The 17,636-nt window shown below is 36.9% G+C and overlaps 2 protein-coding genes across 5 annotated transcripts in view; one reads left to right on the top strand and one right to left on the bottom strand.

Moving 5' to 3' along the window:
• LOC132109658 (solute carrier family 2, facilitated glucose transporter member 4-like) overlaps nt 1-7,824 on the top strand; it is a 119,542-nt gene extending 111,718 nt beyond the window's left edge. Inside the window, exons 6-11 of the mRNA XM_059515923.1 lie at nt 1,585-1,747; nt 3,398-3,585; nt 5,796-5,900; nt 6,364-6,465; nt 6,702-6,905; nt 7,407-7,824. Of these exons, the coding sequence (XP_059371906.1) occupies nt 1,585-1,747; nt 3,398-3,585; nt 5,796-5,900; nt 6,364-6,465; nt 6,702-6,905; nt 7,407-7,619 (975 nt within the window). The 3' untranslated portion in view covers nt 7,620-7,824. The remainder of the gene's footprint in view (nt 1-1,584; nt 1,748-3,397; nt 3,586-5,795; nt 5,901-6,363; nt 6,466-6,701; nt 6,906-7,406) is intronic.
• Nucleotides 7,825-8,595: 771 nt separating this feature from the next.
• Nucleotides 8,596-14,944, bottom strand: LOC132109510 (Y-box-binding protein 2-B-like). 4 transcript variants are annotated; one of them, XM_059515649.1, is made up of 10 exons: nt 14,787-14,944; nt 13,739-13,802; nt 13,420-13,453; nt 13,034-13,123; nt 12,692-12,943; nt 12,356-12,438; nt 11,796-11,976; nt 11,434-11,538; nt 10,167-10,243; nt 8,596-9,188 (listed from the first exon to the last, which is right to left on the bottom strand). In XM_059515649.1, exons 1-9 carry the CDS (start codon nt 14,836-14,838, stop codon nt 10,208-10,210), a joined length of 897 nt encoding a protein of 298 aa, XP_059371632.1. In that variant the 5' UTR covers nt 14,839-14,944; the 3' UTR covers nt 8,596-9,188; nt 10,167-10,207. The 4 variants fall into 4 exon arrangements, with proteins under 4 accessions (XP_059371632.1, XP_059371638.1, XP_059371648.1 ...); XM_059515655.1 differs by having other exon boundaries at nt 13,739-13,796; nt 14,787-14,940; XM_059515665.1 differs by lacking the exon at nt 11,434-11,538.
• Between the last annotated feature and the right edge of the window lie 2,692 nt (nt 14,945-17,636).

Here is a 17,636-nt window from a genome sequence, read left to right as displayed (position 1 = left end):
GCCTCTTTCATTTCTTTTTGATATCTGTATGGAGATCATGCAGAAATGGAAGGCTCACTTGAGCTGGAGGGCTATGGTCAGAAAGAAAATGCTCATTGAGGTTTTTTTTTAAATATTTAATTATTTATTTTTTAATGGCCATACATCGTCATCTTGTCGATTTTCATGGCAAGTCCAACTTTGACGTCGCCCGATCCATAACCTCTAACAGCTCTACATACACAGGGCAGGAGAATTGAAAAGGCTCAGCCTCAGCTTCTTCACCATTCTCAAATATCTCCTGCTTTCCCTAGGTAAAAACCCAGCAGAGCACTAACCTCAGTATCAGATAATGTTAAAGATATAACATCATCCTCCCAAGACTCTCTCTCGTCTGCCGCCATTACGAGCACGAATGGAAAATCAATTTTTAAAACGTTCAAACAGATCCACCTGTATTCTCACGAGCTCATTGTCCTCTGTGCCTCAGCAGCGCCAGGTCCTGAATCGCAGGAAGCAGATGATTGCCTTTTTTTCCCCTTTTTTTTCGGAGGAGAGACGAACGAGAGCAGAGCTTTTTTTCCTTGAAAAAAAAAAAACGCTCACAATGCATGCCGATTGGCTCCTCAAAGACATCGGGTGTGTGCTCTTCACCCAAACAAATGACGCAAAGATCACTTGTCATCGGGTGTCAAATAATGCAGACATGGATGCATACGTTGTCTAAACGCTTGCTAGTAGTTGCCATGATATACAGAGATAGATCGCTCTTACCAGTTCTTTCAAATGTACGCTTAAAACAGAACAGTCAGTGAAGACGAAGAAGTGAATGACGTGTTCTCCCGGTGCCTGTTTATAGTCACGCCGGTAGTGACGTCAGAGGCTGTTGCCGGCCAACATGTTGGTGTTTTGTCAATCTATGCTTCAGACATGGGTCATGACGAGGTGTTCCCCATAGCGGACCCTAGAGGACGCAGTTCGAAGTTCCCTTGAAAGGGAACCCCCAGTTGCTCCCAGGGTGCTCGATCTATAGCTGCCCACTGCTCCGGGTGTGTGTTCACTTCTCACTGCATGCAGAGCACCAATTCCAAGTATGGGCTACCATAATAATGTACTGAGGAGCTAAACCATTCAGGACTTTATAAGTAATCAAATGTATGCAATATTACAATTACTGGAATCAGGAAGTATGAGCAAATTAGCCTGCTTCTTTAGATATTGCATTTTGGATCAGCTGGAGTTTATTTAGCCTGCAGGGCAACCACCCAGTAAAGAATTACAATAATCTAGTCTTGAGGTCATTAATGCATGAAACAACTTTTTTGCATTCTTACAATAGCATATTTTGTGATCATTTTTATAATGGAAAAATTTGGTTTTTACAAATGTTGCTATCAAAGATTGATATAAAAACATATAAAAGTTTGATGTCACATCTTACAATGTCTTTTTAAAGTTCATTCAAACTGTTTTTATTTTCCTTCTTGTTTTTCAGTTTCCTTTTTGAACTCATCAGTAATTACAGTGACCGGTCTTCAGTCCTCTATTATTAATTGTCAATATTACTTTCGCTTTTTACTAATTTCTCATTATTATTCTCTTCAGATCTTAGGACTCGAGTCCCTGTTGGGCAGTGAGCAGCTGTGGCCGGTGCTGCTGGGTGTTACCGTACTCCCTACAGTCCTGCAGATGACGCTATTGCCTTTCTGTCCTGAGAGCCCGCGCTTCCTTTATATCATACGCTGTCAAGAGCACCATGCAAAGAGCGGTCTGTGTCATTGTGTCATTTTACCCAACACTACGTACTGTAAAGGTGTAGAGGAGCAGTGTGCAGTAAAAAACATTTGAGATGTCTGAATATTTGAACAATATTCCCCATTTGTTTAACACTTATGTCATGTGATAACAAATGTATAAATCGTATAAATAAAAGTTATATCTGCTCACTGAAAGTAGTGATAGACAGTCAATTGTAATTGAGAAATACACTCACCTAAAGGATTATTAGGATCACCTGTTCAATTTCTCATTAATGCAATTATCTAATCAACCAATCAAATGGCAAATGCTTCAATGCTTTTCGGGGTGTGGTCCTGGTCAAGACAATCTCCTGAACTCCAAACTGAATGTCAGAATAGAAAAGAAAGGTGATTAAAGCAATTTTGAGCGTGGCATGGTTGTTGGTGCCAGACGGGCCGGTCTGAGTATTTCTGCTCAGTTACTGGGATTTTCACGCACAACCATTTCTAGGGTTTACAAAGAATGGTGTGAAAAGGGATAAACATCAAGTATGCGGCAGTCCTGTGGGCGAAAATGCCTTGTTGATTCTAGAGGTCAGAGGAGAATGGGCCGACTGATTCAAGCTAATAGAAGAGCAACTTTGGTTGAAATAACCACTCGTTACAACCGAGGTATGCAGCAAAGCATTTGTGAAGCCACTACACGCACAACCTTGAGGCAGATGGGCTACAACAGCAGAAGACCCCACCGGGTACCACTCATCTCCACTACAAATAGGAAAAAGAGGCTACAATTTGCAGAAGCTCACCAAAATTGGACAGTTGAAGACTGGAAAAATGTTGCCTGGTCTGATTAGTCTCGATTTCTGTTGAGACATTCAGATGGTAGAGTCGGAATTTGGCATAAACAGAATGAGAACATGGATCCATCATGCCTTGTTACAACTGTGCAGGCTAGTGGTGGTGGTGTAATGGTGTGGGGGATGTTTTCTTGGCACACTATAGGCCCCTTAGGGCCAATTGGGCATCGTTTAAATGCCACGGCCTACCTGAGCATTGTTTCTGACCATGTCCATCCCTTTATGACCAGCATGTACCCATCCTCTGGCTACTTCCAGCAGGATAATGCACCATGTCACAAAGCTTGCATCATTTCAAATTGGTTTCTTGAACATGACAATGAGTTCACTGTACTAAAATGGCCGCCACAGTCACCAGATCTCAACCCAATAGATCATCTTTGGGATGTGGTGGAACGGGAGTTTCGTGCCCTGGATGTGCATCCCACAAATCTCCATCAACTGCAAGATGCTATCCTATCAATATGGGCAAACATTTCTAAAGAATGCTTTCAGCACCTTGTTGAATCAATGCCACGTAGAATTAAGACAGTTCTGAAGGCGAAAGGGGGTCAAACACAGTATAAGTATGGTGTTCCTAATAATCCTTTAGGTGAGTGTAAATAAATTCTGCTTAACCTCAAGCAGATCATAATTTATAATTATAATAATTTATAATTCTGTACAATAATAATTGTAAATAACTTAGTTTAAAAATAATTATTTTATGTATTTGTTTATTTTTATAAACATTTCACTTGTATCATAATACAATATACTTTTAATTGATGAACACACATAAACACATACTGAATACTTCAACCATCCTAATTTCTTTAGCTTTGCGGCGTCTGACTGGCCGTCTGGAAGTCAGTGAATACTTGGCTGGAATGAAGGAGGAAAAGAGGAAGATGGACATGGAGAGAAAAGCATCCATTGCTGAGCTCTTTCGCTCTCCTCTGTACCAGCAGCCCATCATCATCTCTATCCTGCTGCAGCTCTCTCAGCAGCTGTCCGGAATTAATGCTGTGAGTGCTGCAGATGTGCTCAGTTGATCAACTACATTAGGAAAGAAACAGACAAACTGAGATTACTGAGATTACTCAAAGCTTTATATTAAAAGCTGAAGGCATCTCTGCTACAAGGTTCAAATACCTTTGTTTCATTTAGTTAGGTTTTCTAAAATTAATTCATGTAAATATAAAGGTGCATCTCAAAAATCTTGGAAAAGTTTTATTTGTAATTTAATTCTAAAAAGAGAACTTTCTTATATTCTAGATTCATTGCACACAAACTGATATATTTCAAGAGTTTTTGTTTTAATTCTGATGGTTATGACAGTTCTCAAAAAATTACAATATTTTCTCCAAAAAAAAAAAAAAGATTTACAAAACAGGAATGTTCAATATCTCCAAAGCAGTTTGCTGTTGCAGTCAAGCACAGTAATGTCATGGTAATCAAATCACTTGGAAGTGGTTTTGGCACTTTAGGCAGATGCTAAAGTCCTGCTGCAAAATGAAATCAGCATCTCCATAAAGCTTGTCAGCAGATGGAAGCATAAAGTGCTCCAAAATCTCCTGGTAGATGACTCCATTGACTTTGGACTTGTTAAAACACAATGGACCAACACCAGCAGAAGTCACGGCTCCCCAAATCATCACTGACTTCGGAAACTTCACACTGGACTTTGGATTCTGTGCCTCCCCAGTCTTCGTACAGAGTCCAGAAAGTAAATGCTAAATTAACTTTCATCTGAAAAGAGGACTTTGGATCACTGAACAACAGTACAGTTCTTTTTCTCCTTAGCCCAGCTCAGATGCTTCTGACGTTGTTGCTGTTTCAGAAGTGGCTTGGTTGCTCTTTTCCTAAAGATGTCTGAGTGTGGTTACTCTTGATGCGCTGACTCCGGCTTCAGTCCACTCCTTGTAAAGCTCTCCCAAGTTCTTGAATCTGCTTTTCCTGTCAATCTTCCCAAGGCTGTGGTCATCCATGTTGCTTGTGCACCTTTTCCTACCACACTTTTTCCTGCCAGTCAACATTCTATGAATATATTTTGATACAGTAATCTGTGAACAGCCAGCCCTTTCAACAATGACCTTCTGTGGCTTTGATTTGATGTATTGTGTTGATGATTGTCTTCTGGACCATTGCCAAGTCAGTAGTCTTTCCAATAATTGTGGTTGCATGTTCTAAACTAGCCCAATAAGTACCCAGTATTTATACTCAAATTATACTCATTATTTATACTCATTAATCAAACTAATAATGCTAAAAATAGAATATTAAATTTTTTTGAGAAGCTGAATTTTAATTTTTCCTAAGCTGTAAATCGTAACCATCAGAACTGTTAAATATAGTTAAATATAATATGAAATATTTAAGTTGGTGTTCAATTATTGTAGAATATAAGAAAGTTAGCTTTTTAATTAAATTATAAAAAAAATAGATATTTTCCATGATATTCAAATCTTTTGAGATGCACCTGTATTCATGTGTGGGGTTGCTTCTCATCCAAGGGAGTGGGCTGACTCACAATTCTGCCCAAAAACACAGCCATGAATAAAGAATGGTACCAAAACACCCTCCAACAGCAACTTCTTCCAACAATCCAAAAACAGTTTGGTGAAGAACGATGCATTTTCCAGCATGATGGAGCACCGTGCCATAAGGCAAAAGTGATAACTAAGTGGCTCGGGGACCAGAATGTTTAAATTTTGGGTCCATGGCCTGGAAACTCCCCAGATCTTAATCCCATTGAGAACTTGTGGTCAATCCTCAAAAGGCGGGTGGACAAACAAAAACCCACTAATTCTGACAAACTCCAAGAAGTTATTATGAAAGAATGGGTTGCTATCAGTCAGGATTTGGCCCAGAAGTTGATTGAGAGCATGCCCAGTCGAATTGCAGAGGTCCTGAAAAAGAAGGGCCAACACTGCAAATACTGACTCTTTGCATAAATGTCATGTAATTGTCGATAAAAGCCTTTGAAACGTATGAAGTGCTTGTAATTATATTTCAGTACATCACAGAAACAACTGAAACAAAGATCTAAAAGCAGTTTAGCAGCAAACTTTTTGAAAACTAATATTTATGTAATTCTCAAAACTTTTGGCCACGACTGTATTATCTGGATTTCAGATCAGAGATTGCAATGGAATCCTTGCAAATGATTTTCTTCATGCTTTAGAAATGAACCCATTTTTTCATGTTTTCTTAACACTTGCTCTTGTGCTTGCAGATCTTTTATTATTCAACTGATATCTTCAAGAAGGCTGGGGTGGAAAGTCCGGTGTATGCTACCATAGGTGCTGGAGTTGTCAACGTTGCTTTTACTATAGTCTCGGTATGTAAAAAAAAAAAAAAAAAAAAAAAAAAAAAAAAAACAATCTAATGAATCTTTAAATTGGGACTAACAAGATTAGATGGAATGTTTGCCTTAATTAAGACTTAATAAATTAAAATTTAATTAAATTAAAAAATAGTCCTCAATAATATTTGTAGATCAAAAATAAAATAGATGTTATTAGGCAGATCTCATTACTTATATAAGTGTGTGCAGAGCAGTCATGAGAAGATAATAAAACTCAAGAAAAACTATTTTAAAAATGTTGGCTAAAATGTAGCACTGAAAAAAAAACAAATATATATATATATATATATATATATTCCTTAATATTTTCAAGAAATGAAATTATTTTTGTATAATTACAAATATCTAACCATTTAAACTACTTTTGTTAGCATAAACCAAGCCAAGCTACAACAAACTTTATATTATGCCTATCACTCACTTTCTCAATCAACAGCTCTTCCTGGTCGAGCGTATGGGCCGTCGGACACTCTACATGCTTGGACTTGCTGGAATGTGTATCTGTGCCATCATCATGACAACTTCCCTCACATTACTGGTCAGTCCCACAATACTTTTCAGGAAAATAATGGATCACTTATATAGCAAAATATATATTTATATATTTTTATGGATTCACCATGATGTTGTGCATCAAGGAATAGTTACTGAAAAATATACAATTTAGAGAAAATCAGTTTCTACACTATGGACTACTTTAGCATTTTTCCTAGTTAGTGAAAGCCGTCTGCCCTCATTCAGAGTAAATCTTTCTTGTCTTTTCTTTGTTTACAGGAGACTGTACCATCAATGAGCTACCTTAGCATGATGGCCATTTTTGGTTTTGTTGCCTTTTTCGAAGTAGGGCCAGGACCTATCCCTTGGTTCTTTGTGGCTGAACTCTTCTCACAAGGTCCCAGGCCAGCAGCCATGGCAGTAGCAGGGTGCTCCAACTGGACAGCCAACTTCCTCATTGGAATGGGCTTCCAGTATGCCGCTGTAAGTGTACAGGAAACCATAACCACTAGCAATGGTTTTCTTACCGTATTTTTCGGACTATAAGTCGCACCTGAGTATAAGTCGCATCAGTCCAAAAATAGGTCATGATGAGGAAAAAAACATATATAAGTCGCACTGGACTAGAAGTCGGATTTATTTAGAACCAAGAGAAAACATTACAGTCTATAGCCGCGAGAGGGCGCTCTATGCTGCTTAGTGTAGGCTACAGGAGAACTGAGCAGCATATCTGGCAGCAAAGAGCGCCCTCTCGCGGCTGTAGACGGTAATGTTTTCTCTTGGTTCATTAGTCTTAGTTCATTTCTCTTGGTTCATGCCAAATTAATTTTGATAAATAAGTCGCACCTGACTATAAGTCGCAGGACCAGCCAAACTATGAAAAAAAGTGTGACTTATAGTCCGGAAAATACGGTACCTGTTTATGGCATCAAAATGTTCTATAAATCAATTTAAATCCTAACAGTTAATCTCCCTTTATCACAGAACCTGTGTGGTCCATACGTTTTCCTCATTTTTGCTCTGCTCCTCCTCCTCTCTCTGGTTTTCACATTCTTCCGAGTTCCCGAAACACGAGGCAAAACTTTTGACCAGATCTCAGCCACCTTCCACCATCATCCACAAAACATGATGGACATTGATCAGGGGACGCACAGTACAGAACTGGACTACCTAGGTTCTGAAGGGACAGAGAACTGAGGCTTGAGAGCAAGAGAGATGGTGAAAGGGGGGGCCAGAATGACTGCAACTGACCCTTCTTTGAGGCTTGGAGAGGAAAATGGGATGCATACCAAAAAAGAACATTACTATTCAGAAGAGGTGTAAGGCATTTGGCATTTGGATACAAAAGGTATTATAAAGACAGATGTTGGACATTGGAAGAGAGAGCAAGTTTGAGTTTAAAAAACAAACAACAGACTTGAGTTTTGGATTCCACACTTTAAAATGCACATAGGTTTCCATATGCCATGAAACCAGTTATGCTTTTGCACGCAACTACTGAAGACAAACTATGCTTTACATTTCTAGCATTATTAAAAAACAAGTAATGAAGTGTCAAATGATTTCAAAAGATAATGCTTTTTAAGAGTTTTTGCCCAAAGCTAAAATTTCATCAGCACATTTTTAATGCTTATACTGTGGTCATACACCGTCTTTGACCCACATCACAAAAACAAGTTATTTCAAACAAAACCTTCAACATTCTTACAAATCAGTTTTAAAAAGAGCATCATACATTTAAACAACCAAATTTCTATTCACTAGAACTGTTTGTATAGAACTGAATGAATAAAACAAAAATGTGATATGCTATTTGTGTGAAATAGAAAAACCTAGACTCCTTATAAGTTGAATTCTGTTGTCACCGTAGGTCTCATTTTGAGGCATAAGCTAAGTGTAACTTTTTGACAACTTTCCATGGTTGAATAAAAATTTGTTCTCCGACAATCTTTTTAACAACCGTACATGCACAAAAAGTTGTTTTTTCAACAAGGTTTGGTACAAAAGTGCAAGGATAAATTGATACATTAATCTTATGCATATGTTACTTTTACATTTTGAGAGGTCCATTATGAATGCAGATTTCAGAATTTTCTGTCGAAAATGACGGACAAAAAAAAAAAAAAAAAAAAATACACTTAAATCAACCAAAAGGTCCAAAGAGGAGTCCGAAGGCTTTGCAAATACTTTATTTACTTCACTGGCATTGCACATAACCCCCATTAAAGAAAAGAACATACCAAAAGAAAAATAAAAGAAACGGACAATCTTAAACCAGTTTGTATTTTAAATGGATGCCTATTTTCCCTTTTTATCTAGTTATAAGTAAGAGAAGAGTCGGTGCAGGGCTCATCACACTGGATGGCATTTCCGCTCACTGATTAACATAAAGTAGCCGAACTGGTCAAGTTTTCTCTACTGCTCATTGCCCATAGTACAGAACAAAACTACAAAGGGAAAATATTTCTAATATAATGGGCTTTCAGAGCAGGTTTCACTCACTTTTTTTTTTTTTCTTCAATTTTAATTTAACGGCTAAATATGCATCAACCCAACCCTCCCTTCATCACCAGCCCCTTCCTTTTCATCCATCCATCCATCCTTCTCTTTCTCTCTTCCTGACAGATAAATGTTCCAGACCTCAATTGATGAATCAAGTTGGGGTTGGGAGAAGGATGTAGAAGTGAGGGGCAAGTTGATTGCACATTGGTTGAATGTTTGACGAGATAAGCAAGGTCCTACCCCCAAACTATCCCAACTGGGAACCTATGCAGCAACAAAGAAAGAGAAAAATGTGAGGTACGGAAAAAAAAAAAAAAAAAAAACAGGAAAAGACATTGGGAGATGACAACATTTATGGTTAAACATTTAGACATCAGGTAAATTTACACAAAACATTTCAAAAACTTAAACAGTAAATGCTTAATCGCCTTTGTCAAACTAAAATTTGTTTTCTACAATTTATTTTTAAAATGCCATCACTTAAAGGGATAATTCCAAAATGAAAATTTGCTGTTAATTTACTCACCACCAGGCTATCAAAAATAAAAAGCGAAGATATTTTTAGCTGAAACCATGGTTCTTGGTGATTCATAAAATGCAAGTTGATGGCTAGTCATAAATGGATAAACAAAAAACTTAAAAAAAACTTTAAGTTGCATACAGTATTAAGTGAATAGTCTTAAATCAACCTCACATTTTTACATAAACTATGAGAAAATGTAAAAACTTCACTCAATTTAGCTCCTTCATTCAAATACTTGGTTCATGCACCTTATCAGCTCAGTTCAATGTACTATTTGAGTAACCGGGAAACGCTGAATAAGTTGGCAAAAACTGGCATCATAGGATCATATACACCAATGGAACACAAATGGCACATTTCAAGTCAAGAGTGACTGTCGACCATAAAAAAAATGTTTCAGATGGTTGAGTCCATTTTAGTGAATCAGTTCAGTCTGAAGAACCGGTTCAAAAGAATGATTTGCACGCAAACTGGACATCTCTCTGGATCATTTTCCAGAGGCTGTGTAGTATAGGTAACGTTGTAAATGTTTCTAGCACAAAACGATCATTTCGTTTCATAAGATCAAACTGTGAGGACCTACATATGTTGCCTGACATGTTTTTTTTTTCTTTACACTCTTAAAAAAGGTGACCGTAGCCACTGACTTTTCTCAGGTTTTTTTTTTTTTTTTAAACCACCTTCAAAACACAGCACCAGTTTAGCTCAGGAAGCCTCACCTCTTGCCAGGGGTCACGTGATTCCTTCCAGGTCACAGAAATCATTCTGAGGGCTTGGAAGCTGTGGGAGGAAGTGCCTACACAGGGAGAAAGAGTTGTTAGTGCACATGGGGTAGTTGTCACAATTGTAATCACATGACAAATGCCAAGAAACAACATATGGCTAAAATACAGCTTGAATTATATATATATATATATATATATATATATATATATATATATATATATATATATGCGAAAGTTTAGGAACCCTTGCAGAATCTATGAAAAGTAAATTTTAACAAAATAAGAGATACTAAGTTTTTTATTTTTTAGTTCTGTCCCGAGTAAGATATTGTATATAAAACGTTTACATTTAGTTAAACTAAATTTGTGTTTTTTTACACCGAGAACAATTGAGGCACTCAAACGCCACTATTTAAAAAAAAAACAGGGGGGTTCTAACATTCACTGATGCTCCAGAAGGAAACAAGATGCATTAAGAGGTGGGGGTGAAAACCTTTGCACGATGTCGTCCAAATTATTCTTATTTTGTTAAAATATAATTTTCCATTTAGTTGTGCCCTTCGTAAGCAACGGAAGATACTTTGCCGGAACACAAATTAAGTACAATTTACCTTGATCTTCAAATTCCAAAAGTTTTCACCCCCCAGCTCTTAATGAATCTCGTTTGTGTAAAAAAAACAAAAAACTAAATTTGGATCTCAAAATCATAGTCACTACTGGAAAGGGTTCAAATATGCAAAGATGCTGGAAAACTGAAGATTCTGCAGGACCTTATATTTTTCTGAAGAACAGTTCTGTTTAACTGTACAGAACAAACTAGGGACTCATGCACAACCATCACAAAACAGAAAGACAGTCATGGATCATCCAGGTAACCGCACACACTATTAAGAACCAAGGGTTCCCAAACTTTTGAATGGGGTTATTTTAATAACTTCAGCAATTTTATTTATTTTTTACTAAATTTAAACATCTTTTGTACAATCTTACTCTGGTACTAAATCGTACTAAAGTACTAAAAAAAATTATTAAAATGCATTTAGTATGATGTCTCTAATTTTTTTTTTTATTTATTCACATTTTCTTCAAGGGGTTGCCACTGTGTGTGTATATCATTTAATATATATATATATATATATATATATATATATATATATATATATATATATATATATATATATATATATATATATATATATATATATATATATATATATCACACACACACATATATATACACACACACGCAGAAGTAACTCACATCCATTTTAAGGGATAGTTTTGGGGAAGCTTCAGAAGAGGATTTGACATCAGCAGGTTTAGAGGCCTGAGTCGGGGACTCAGGTTTTTCAGGTTCATCTCCATCCTAAACATTGACAAGCCAGATATTTAGGAGACATGTAATAGTGAATTGTCAGTTTTGTTCAACTAGGTTAAATAGATAAGTCAATTATTTCACATCTGAGAAATTAGCAGTTGCAGAACTGTGCCAGCTAATGATAATTTCACTTCAAAGTCAGGCAGCGAAGATAAATCTAATGGTGTCAATTTCAACAGCTTCACTTCACTGTGTTTATGTAAATGGGGGGAGAAAAAAAAAAAAAAAAAAACCACCCCCCTCACTTTAGAGGCACCAGATTCAGATTTTGTCTGTCTGCGCCGACTGAACTGTCTGCGGGGTTTCTGTGGCTGCCCCTCAGTCTGCTCCCTATTGGTCTGGCTCCCTTTAGGGGGCGACTCTTGCTCTTCTGCAGGTACTACTGTTGGTTGAGCCTCTCCAGGGGGTGGGCGAGGACGTAATGGCCTGGACGTTCATGAAGAAAGACTTTCATGTTTACATACAGTAAAACACAATAAATACGCACAATGTACATGCATGTTTAAGGTAATTAAATGATAGGCATATTTAAAACACACATAGATATCTTTTATTATTTATTATAATTAGATCTGGTAAAATCGAGAGTTCTAAATATAATTTTATTTAAAACTATGCATTATTCATACTTTTTTCCAGCTTTAAATACATACACTTTAAATTTAGGGCATCTCAACATTTGTCCCTACTCCTTATTTCCAGTTTCGCTTTCAACTTAACACCACTGGGTCAACTTGATTAAAGGCAAAAAAAAAAAAATAATAATAATAATAATAATAATTCCAAATATACACGTGATATGAACCTTCGAAATCGAGGTCTGAACCTGCGTGGTAGCGGCCTCTGCTGGGCACCATCTACTTCCTCATTCTTCTCTCCAGCTTCTCCCTAAAGCAGAGACAAGAAAACTGCTCACTGACCAACCGTGTGCACTAAAAAAAAAACAGAGTCGTTTAAAGGCTTATCATACTCAATATTTAAAGTTCACATTGAACACAAATGTAACTCGTGTACTCCGTGAAATGTCACCAGGGCCTACAAGACTCAATTTTACTAACAACGCTTCAAAAATACTTCTATTATTCTAAGGCATACCTTTGGTTTTAAAAAAATAAAAATAAGAAATTTTAAATGACCTCACCTCGCCTTGCGGCTGAACAGGTCTTCTGCGTGGACGCTGGCGTCGAGGATGTGGGAGAGGGGCTCCTTTCTCTTCACTGCCTTCTCCCTCAGATATGGGCCCTGCTGGAGCCGCCCCGGATTTCTCCTCTCCTTCAGCAGGTTGTGCATTACGGGGGTAAAAGCGCCTACGGAATCTTCGTTTATTGGGGGCATATCGACTGCCTTTGACAGGTATACCCCCTGGACCGGTCACATTTGCTGCCTCTGAGCCCTGAAATAAAGGCTTCGTTTTAGAGGATATACAATTTATAAACTCACAATATTTCTCAACAGCCTTTTGATACATCCAGATACCACATACTTTAGCTGCTTCGACAACATCAAATTCCACAACCTCACCATCCCCCACACTTCTGAGAAACTTTCTTGGGTTATTTTTTTTAATTGCAGTCTGCACAAAGGGAAAAGGTAAAACCTTAGTATAACATCAATTTTCAACAATGCAAAATTAATGGTGTTTTCTTAGAAACACTTGCAATTTAAGATAACTGTAAAGGTGATCTTAAGGTTTTTTATTTATATTTATTTTATGTCATTAAAACTTACTAGGGAAGAATGTCGTATATATACACTGCATTTAACCAGTCAAACATTTGTTCAAGAGGACACCGTGGCATTACTCCATTACCTTTAATTTAGAGAGTTTCTATTTTAAATTAAATGTTGCTGTGTTTATAAAGTCATTACCTGATGAACAAACACATCTTCTTTAGTATCATTTCTGGGAAACAAAAAGCACTCAATTAAATTGTTGAATTTCAATTGATATTTTAACGAATTTTTTTTTTTTTTAAAACTGATTTAAACGCTTGCTTAGCAATATGATCACACACAGAAAGACACACCGAAATACATTTCAAATTTCAGACAGTGTTTTAGGTCACTGATCAAACCCGTTACAACACACTAGTGGTCTCAGACGTTTGAACCAAACAATACTAGACTATACATCAGACTGTGTATATCGTTAGTCAGGTGAGGAATCCTTTAAGTATTATAAACATACCTGTTGATGAAGCCATATCCATTGCGCACATTGAACCATTTCACAGTTCCCTCCACACCTGTCGCTGCAATAGATAAGAAAAATATATCTACGCATTCGTATGTTCAGGCAAAGCTCGAGGAACCGACTCATCTGAACACTGTGGGCCGCGTGTGAATCAACTACAAACTGAGACCAAACCATGGCCAGTCAACTGCTGGTCACAACTTTAAGTCATGAAAGGTAATCGAAACAGGGTTGTTATTTTTTTTTTATTTTTTATTTTTTTAATGCGATCCAACGGGCAAATATGGGCAGTTATATGGCTGATAATGTGAAGCTTTTACTTAACGAAATTGATCACACCTGCAGTTAAATCCCACCCACATAAAGCACATGGTGACAGCGCGCAAAAATGTGGGTTTTTCGCTATCGATTTGTGCCAACTTACCTGCCTTTAAAAAGATGGGTAGCACAAATCGATAGCGAAAAACCCACATTTCTGCGCGCTGTCATCGTGTGCTTTAAGTGGGAGGGATTTAACTGCATATTAGAAGCACAAACAGTCTGCTTCTAACATGAACAACTTAAGATCCTACCAGGCATGTTCCGTTCATTAATCTTTATGCGGTTTCTGAATTACAGAATTACAGAAACAGCATTTTAAATCCCAACAAGAGACAATCAGACTGTCCAGTGAAATGTTACTAAATGGTAAAATAAGTTTCAAATAGGATGACGGTAAACGTAGTTTCTTAAAAGCTTAAATCTACGTTAGATCTTTCTCGATACTATCCATACAAAGTTGCACGTGGAAGTGTTGAAATAAACTTTATTTCAGTCCGCCATAAAAAAACGATAACATTATTTTAAAGACGATACTGTGTAAAGAAAAACAGAAGATCAGAAAAAAACCCGCTGATAAATGCAAAAGGCAATTTTGTCAGTAAAGCCTGTCAGTTGAGTTTCAAACCTTATACATGACGTGTTCATTATACTATGATATGCAATGTGTCTTAAATAAATGTACGTATCTTTGTGGCTATAGTCACTTAACCCATGGGCCTACCGATAACTTTTCTCTCTGGCTGAGGTTGCTCAGATGCCTCTATGTCGCTCATCTTCTCTCTGGAGTTAACCCTTTCCCTTTGACTCTCCAGACTTTGACTCGTGTGTCCACATCAAACTTTTTATCACGATTCCCTTTCAGGAAGGATAGATTTAATTGGTGTTCAAGCGACCAATCAGTGAGTTCCAACTTCATTCTCGCGTGATCAGTGAGAAGGAGGTCTCTGCAGAACAAAAAGAGGCTTTTCCCAATTTTTGGGCGTCTTCAAACTGAAATAGGTGTTTTTCCATGGCTTTCTCTGAATTGAGTGGGCGATTCCCAAATGCCCTTTTCCCATCAACCCAAGTATAGCAAGTGATGCGCTTTAGTTTGATCTACAATTAAACATCATAAAGAATGAAAATGAAAGGTGTTTATCTATGAATATAGCAGTGGTAAATTATTTGAATCAAAACTATAACAATAGTGTTCAGATATTTACTGATGGGTCTAAAAATCCTCAATCTGGTTATACAGCAGCAGCAATATACCTCATATTGAACAAAGTATTGTTAAAAGGCTGTCTAATGATATATCAGTATTTACAACAGAACTCATGGCAATATTCATAGCAATGATATGGGTAGAAGAATCTAATATTAAGGATACAGTCATATGCACTGATTCATTCTCAGCTTTGTGCAGCTTAAAAAGTGGAATGTCAGATGCTAGACAAGATATCTTATACGATATATTACATATTTTGTACAGAATAAATCCACTAGACAAAAATATATCATTTTTATGGGTACCAGCTCATGTTGGAGTTGAGGGAAATGAGATAGTGGACAAACTGGCAAAGACAGGATTAAAAAAGGATGAAGTCGACATAGAGATTCCATTAAGCAAAGCTGAAGCTAAGTGCATTGTAAGAAAAGCTGTTATAAATATCTGGCAAGACAACTGGAATAAGGAGTTAAAAGGAAGACATCTGTAAAATATTCAGGATACAGTGGGGAGTGAAAGGAGAAAATATGGATCCAGAAGAGATGATACAATTATCTCGAGGATACGCATTGGGCACACCAGATTAAATTATTATTTAGTTATGTTAGGTAAAATTGAGACAAATGGATGCATCCATTGTGTGGTGGCAGAAAAAGTGGAGCATGTGCTTGTTCAATGTCAAGCATATAATGAGGAACGAGCTCAACTTGTGGAAGATCTAAAGGACCTGAAAGTTCAGCTAGCAATAAAAGATTTATATCAGAGTGCACAGATACAACCAAAAGTGTACCCTATTTTATTTAAATATTTGAGAGATACACGGTTGATACACAGAATATAAGGTTACACAAATAAGTTTTTTTTTTTTGTTACTAGATAGTCGTTTTCCATTCCATCACCCTAGGTATTCACACTCCATCCCAGTAGGTGGCGGAAATGCACCAAAAGCTGGTTTGCCAACCGCCAATAAACAATAAAGAAGAAGAAGAAGAAGAAGCAAGTGATGTGGAAATTAAGCACAAGCGCCGTCTGCTACTGAGAGATCGCCTACATATGAATGTAAGTGTATTGTTGCCAATTTGTTTTTGATTAATTTGTGTTACTTTTCTAGCTTGCTACCCCACTAAGTTATTAAAAGCTCCAAACAATTTACTTTGTCACAATCTAGGATCATGCATTATTAGCCTACATGTTCTAGTCTCAGTGATGTAGGCCTATCTGTGTTGCTTTAGCCGTGAAATGGTTTACCTCTCCAGTGTAGATAATGATAGCTTGCTTAACTTTCCTGTCACACATTTTTTGTCAATTCAGGAATCAATTCAATTAAATAATTAACTAAATTACAATTGTTAATCGAGTTTAACCTGGTAGTTACCTTGTCAGTTTAGAATGCTAATTGTTTTAGTAAAATGTTGTGGAAAGAATGTGTCTTAGATAGAAATGTGTGGATATTTTATCTTTGTGCTATTTCAGCACATAACAGTTCAGCAGAGAGTTAAAGATCCTCAACCACAGTGCTGCCATGAAGATGCCAATTTATTCACATGCCCTTTCTGCTCATGTGACACATACAAGACTTGGGTAAAGTTGGTTTTATATTCAGACATTCGGACTTCCGCGTTCAATAACTTTGTTAATATGCACTTGAAAAAGCCACTTTCGGTCAAGTATCATTACCGACCATGACGAGCACAAATCAGAACACATTTTTATGTCGAACTCAACGTTTTAAAGAAGCTGATAAACACGCTTCCCTCTATGGAGTATCGTGACGTCATCGCTTATCTGAGGGACTATCTAAAAAATACGTGTTTCTATTAAAAATAAATAAAAACACAACTGTTTTTATTTATTTGCCTCCAAATGAATAAGAACTGTGTTGATTTGTTGGTTTTAACAATGATATGATTTATTTCAATAGGTTTTGAAAGCATGGGTCAACTTCTCTGAAGCAAGTTGGAACATCTTGTCTGGATCCTACAGAACATACTACAGCCCATGTCTTGCTGTTTTATTCACCTCTGTTTTTCTGATTTTAAGTATGATAAAGACTTAACAATGTAACAGTGTTCTCCAGGTGTTGAATGAAAAAAATTGCTGAACTCTTATGTTTTTCTGTTTTGACATATTTGTTTAACATTAAACACACAATTCATGTGCATTGATGTTTACATTCCTGCAGAAATGTCACTTTGATTGGTACTGAATCTATCAGATTATTTACAAGTACTCAGAAATCATGACAGCAAACACAATGTTGATTTTGGATGAACATTTCTAAAACTATGGCAAAACTTTCTTCAAGATGGTTTATACGAATTTGTGCTTCACATATATATTAAATTTGTACCATCACTGTTTTTA

Source organism: Carassius carassius, chromosome 2 (genome assembly GCF_963082965.1).
Source record: "Carassius carassius chromosome 2, fCarCar2.1, whole genome shotgun sequence".
NCBI classification, from domain to species: Eukaryota; Metazoa; Chordata; class Actinopteri; order Cypriniformes; family Cyprinidae; genus Carassius; species Carassius carassius.
This window is presented reverse-complemented; position numbering and strand designations above follow the sequence as displayed.

What these genes read in the sequence shown, in the direction of transcription:
- LOC132109510 (XM_059515649.1), bottom strand. Translation starts at nt 14,838, where the DNA reads ATGAGCGACATAGAGGCATCTGAGCAACCTCAGCCAGAGAGAAAAGTT. An exon ending in CTGTTCAGCCGCAAGGCGAG is followed by an intron (nt 12,439 to 12,691) that starts GTGAGGTCATTT and finishes TCTCTGCTTTAG; the next exon opens with GGAGAAGCTGGAGAGAAGAA. An exon ending in AACTATCCCTTAAAATGGAT is followed by an intron (nt 10,244 to 11,433) that starts GTGAGTTACTTC and finishes CTCCCTGTGTAG; the next exon opens with GCACTTCCTCCCACAGCTTC.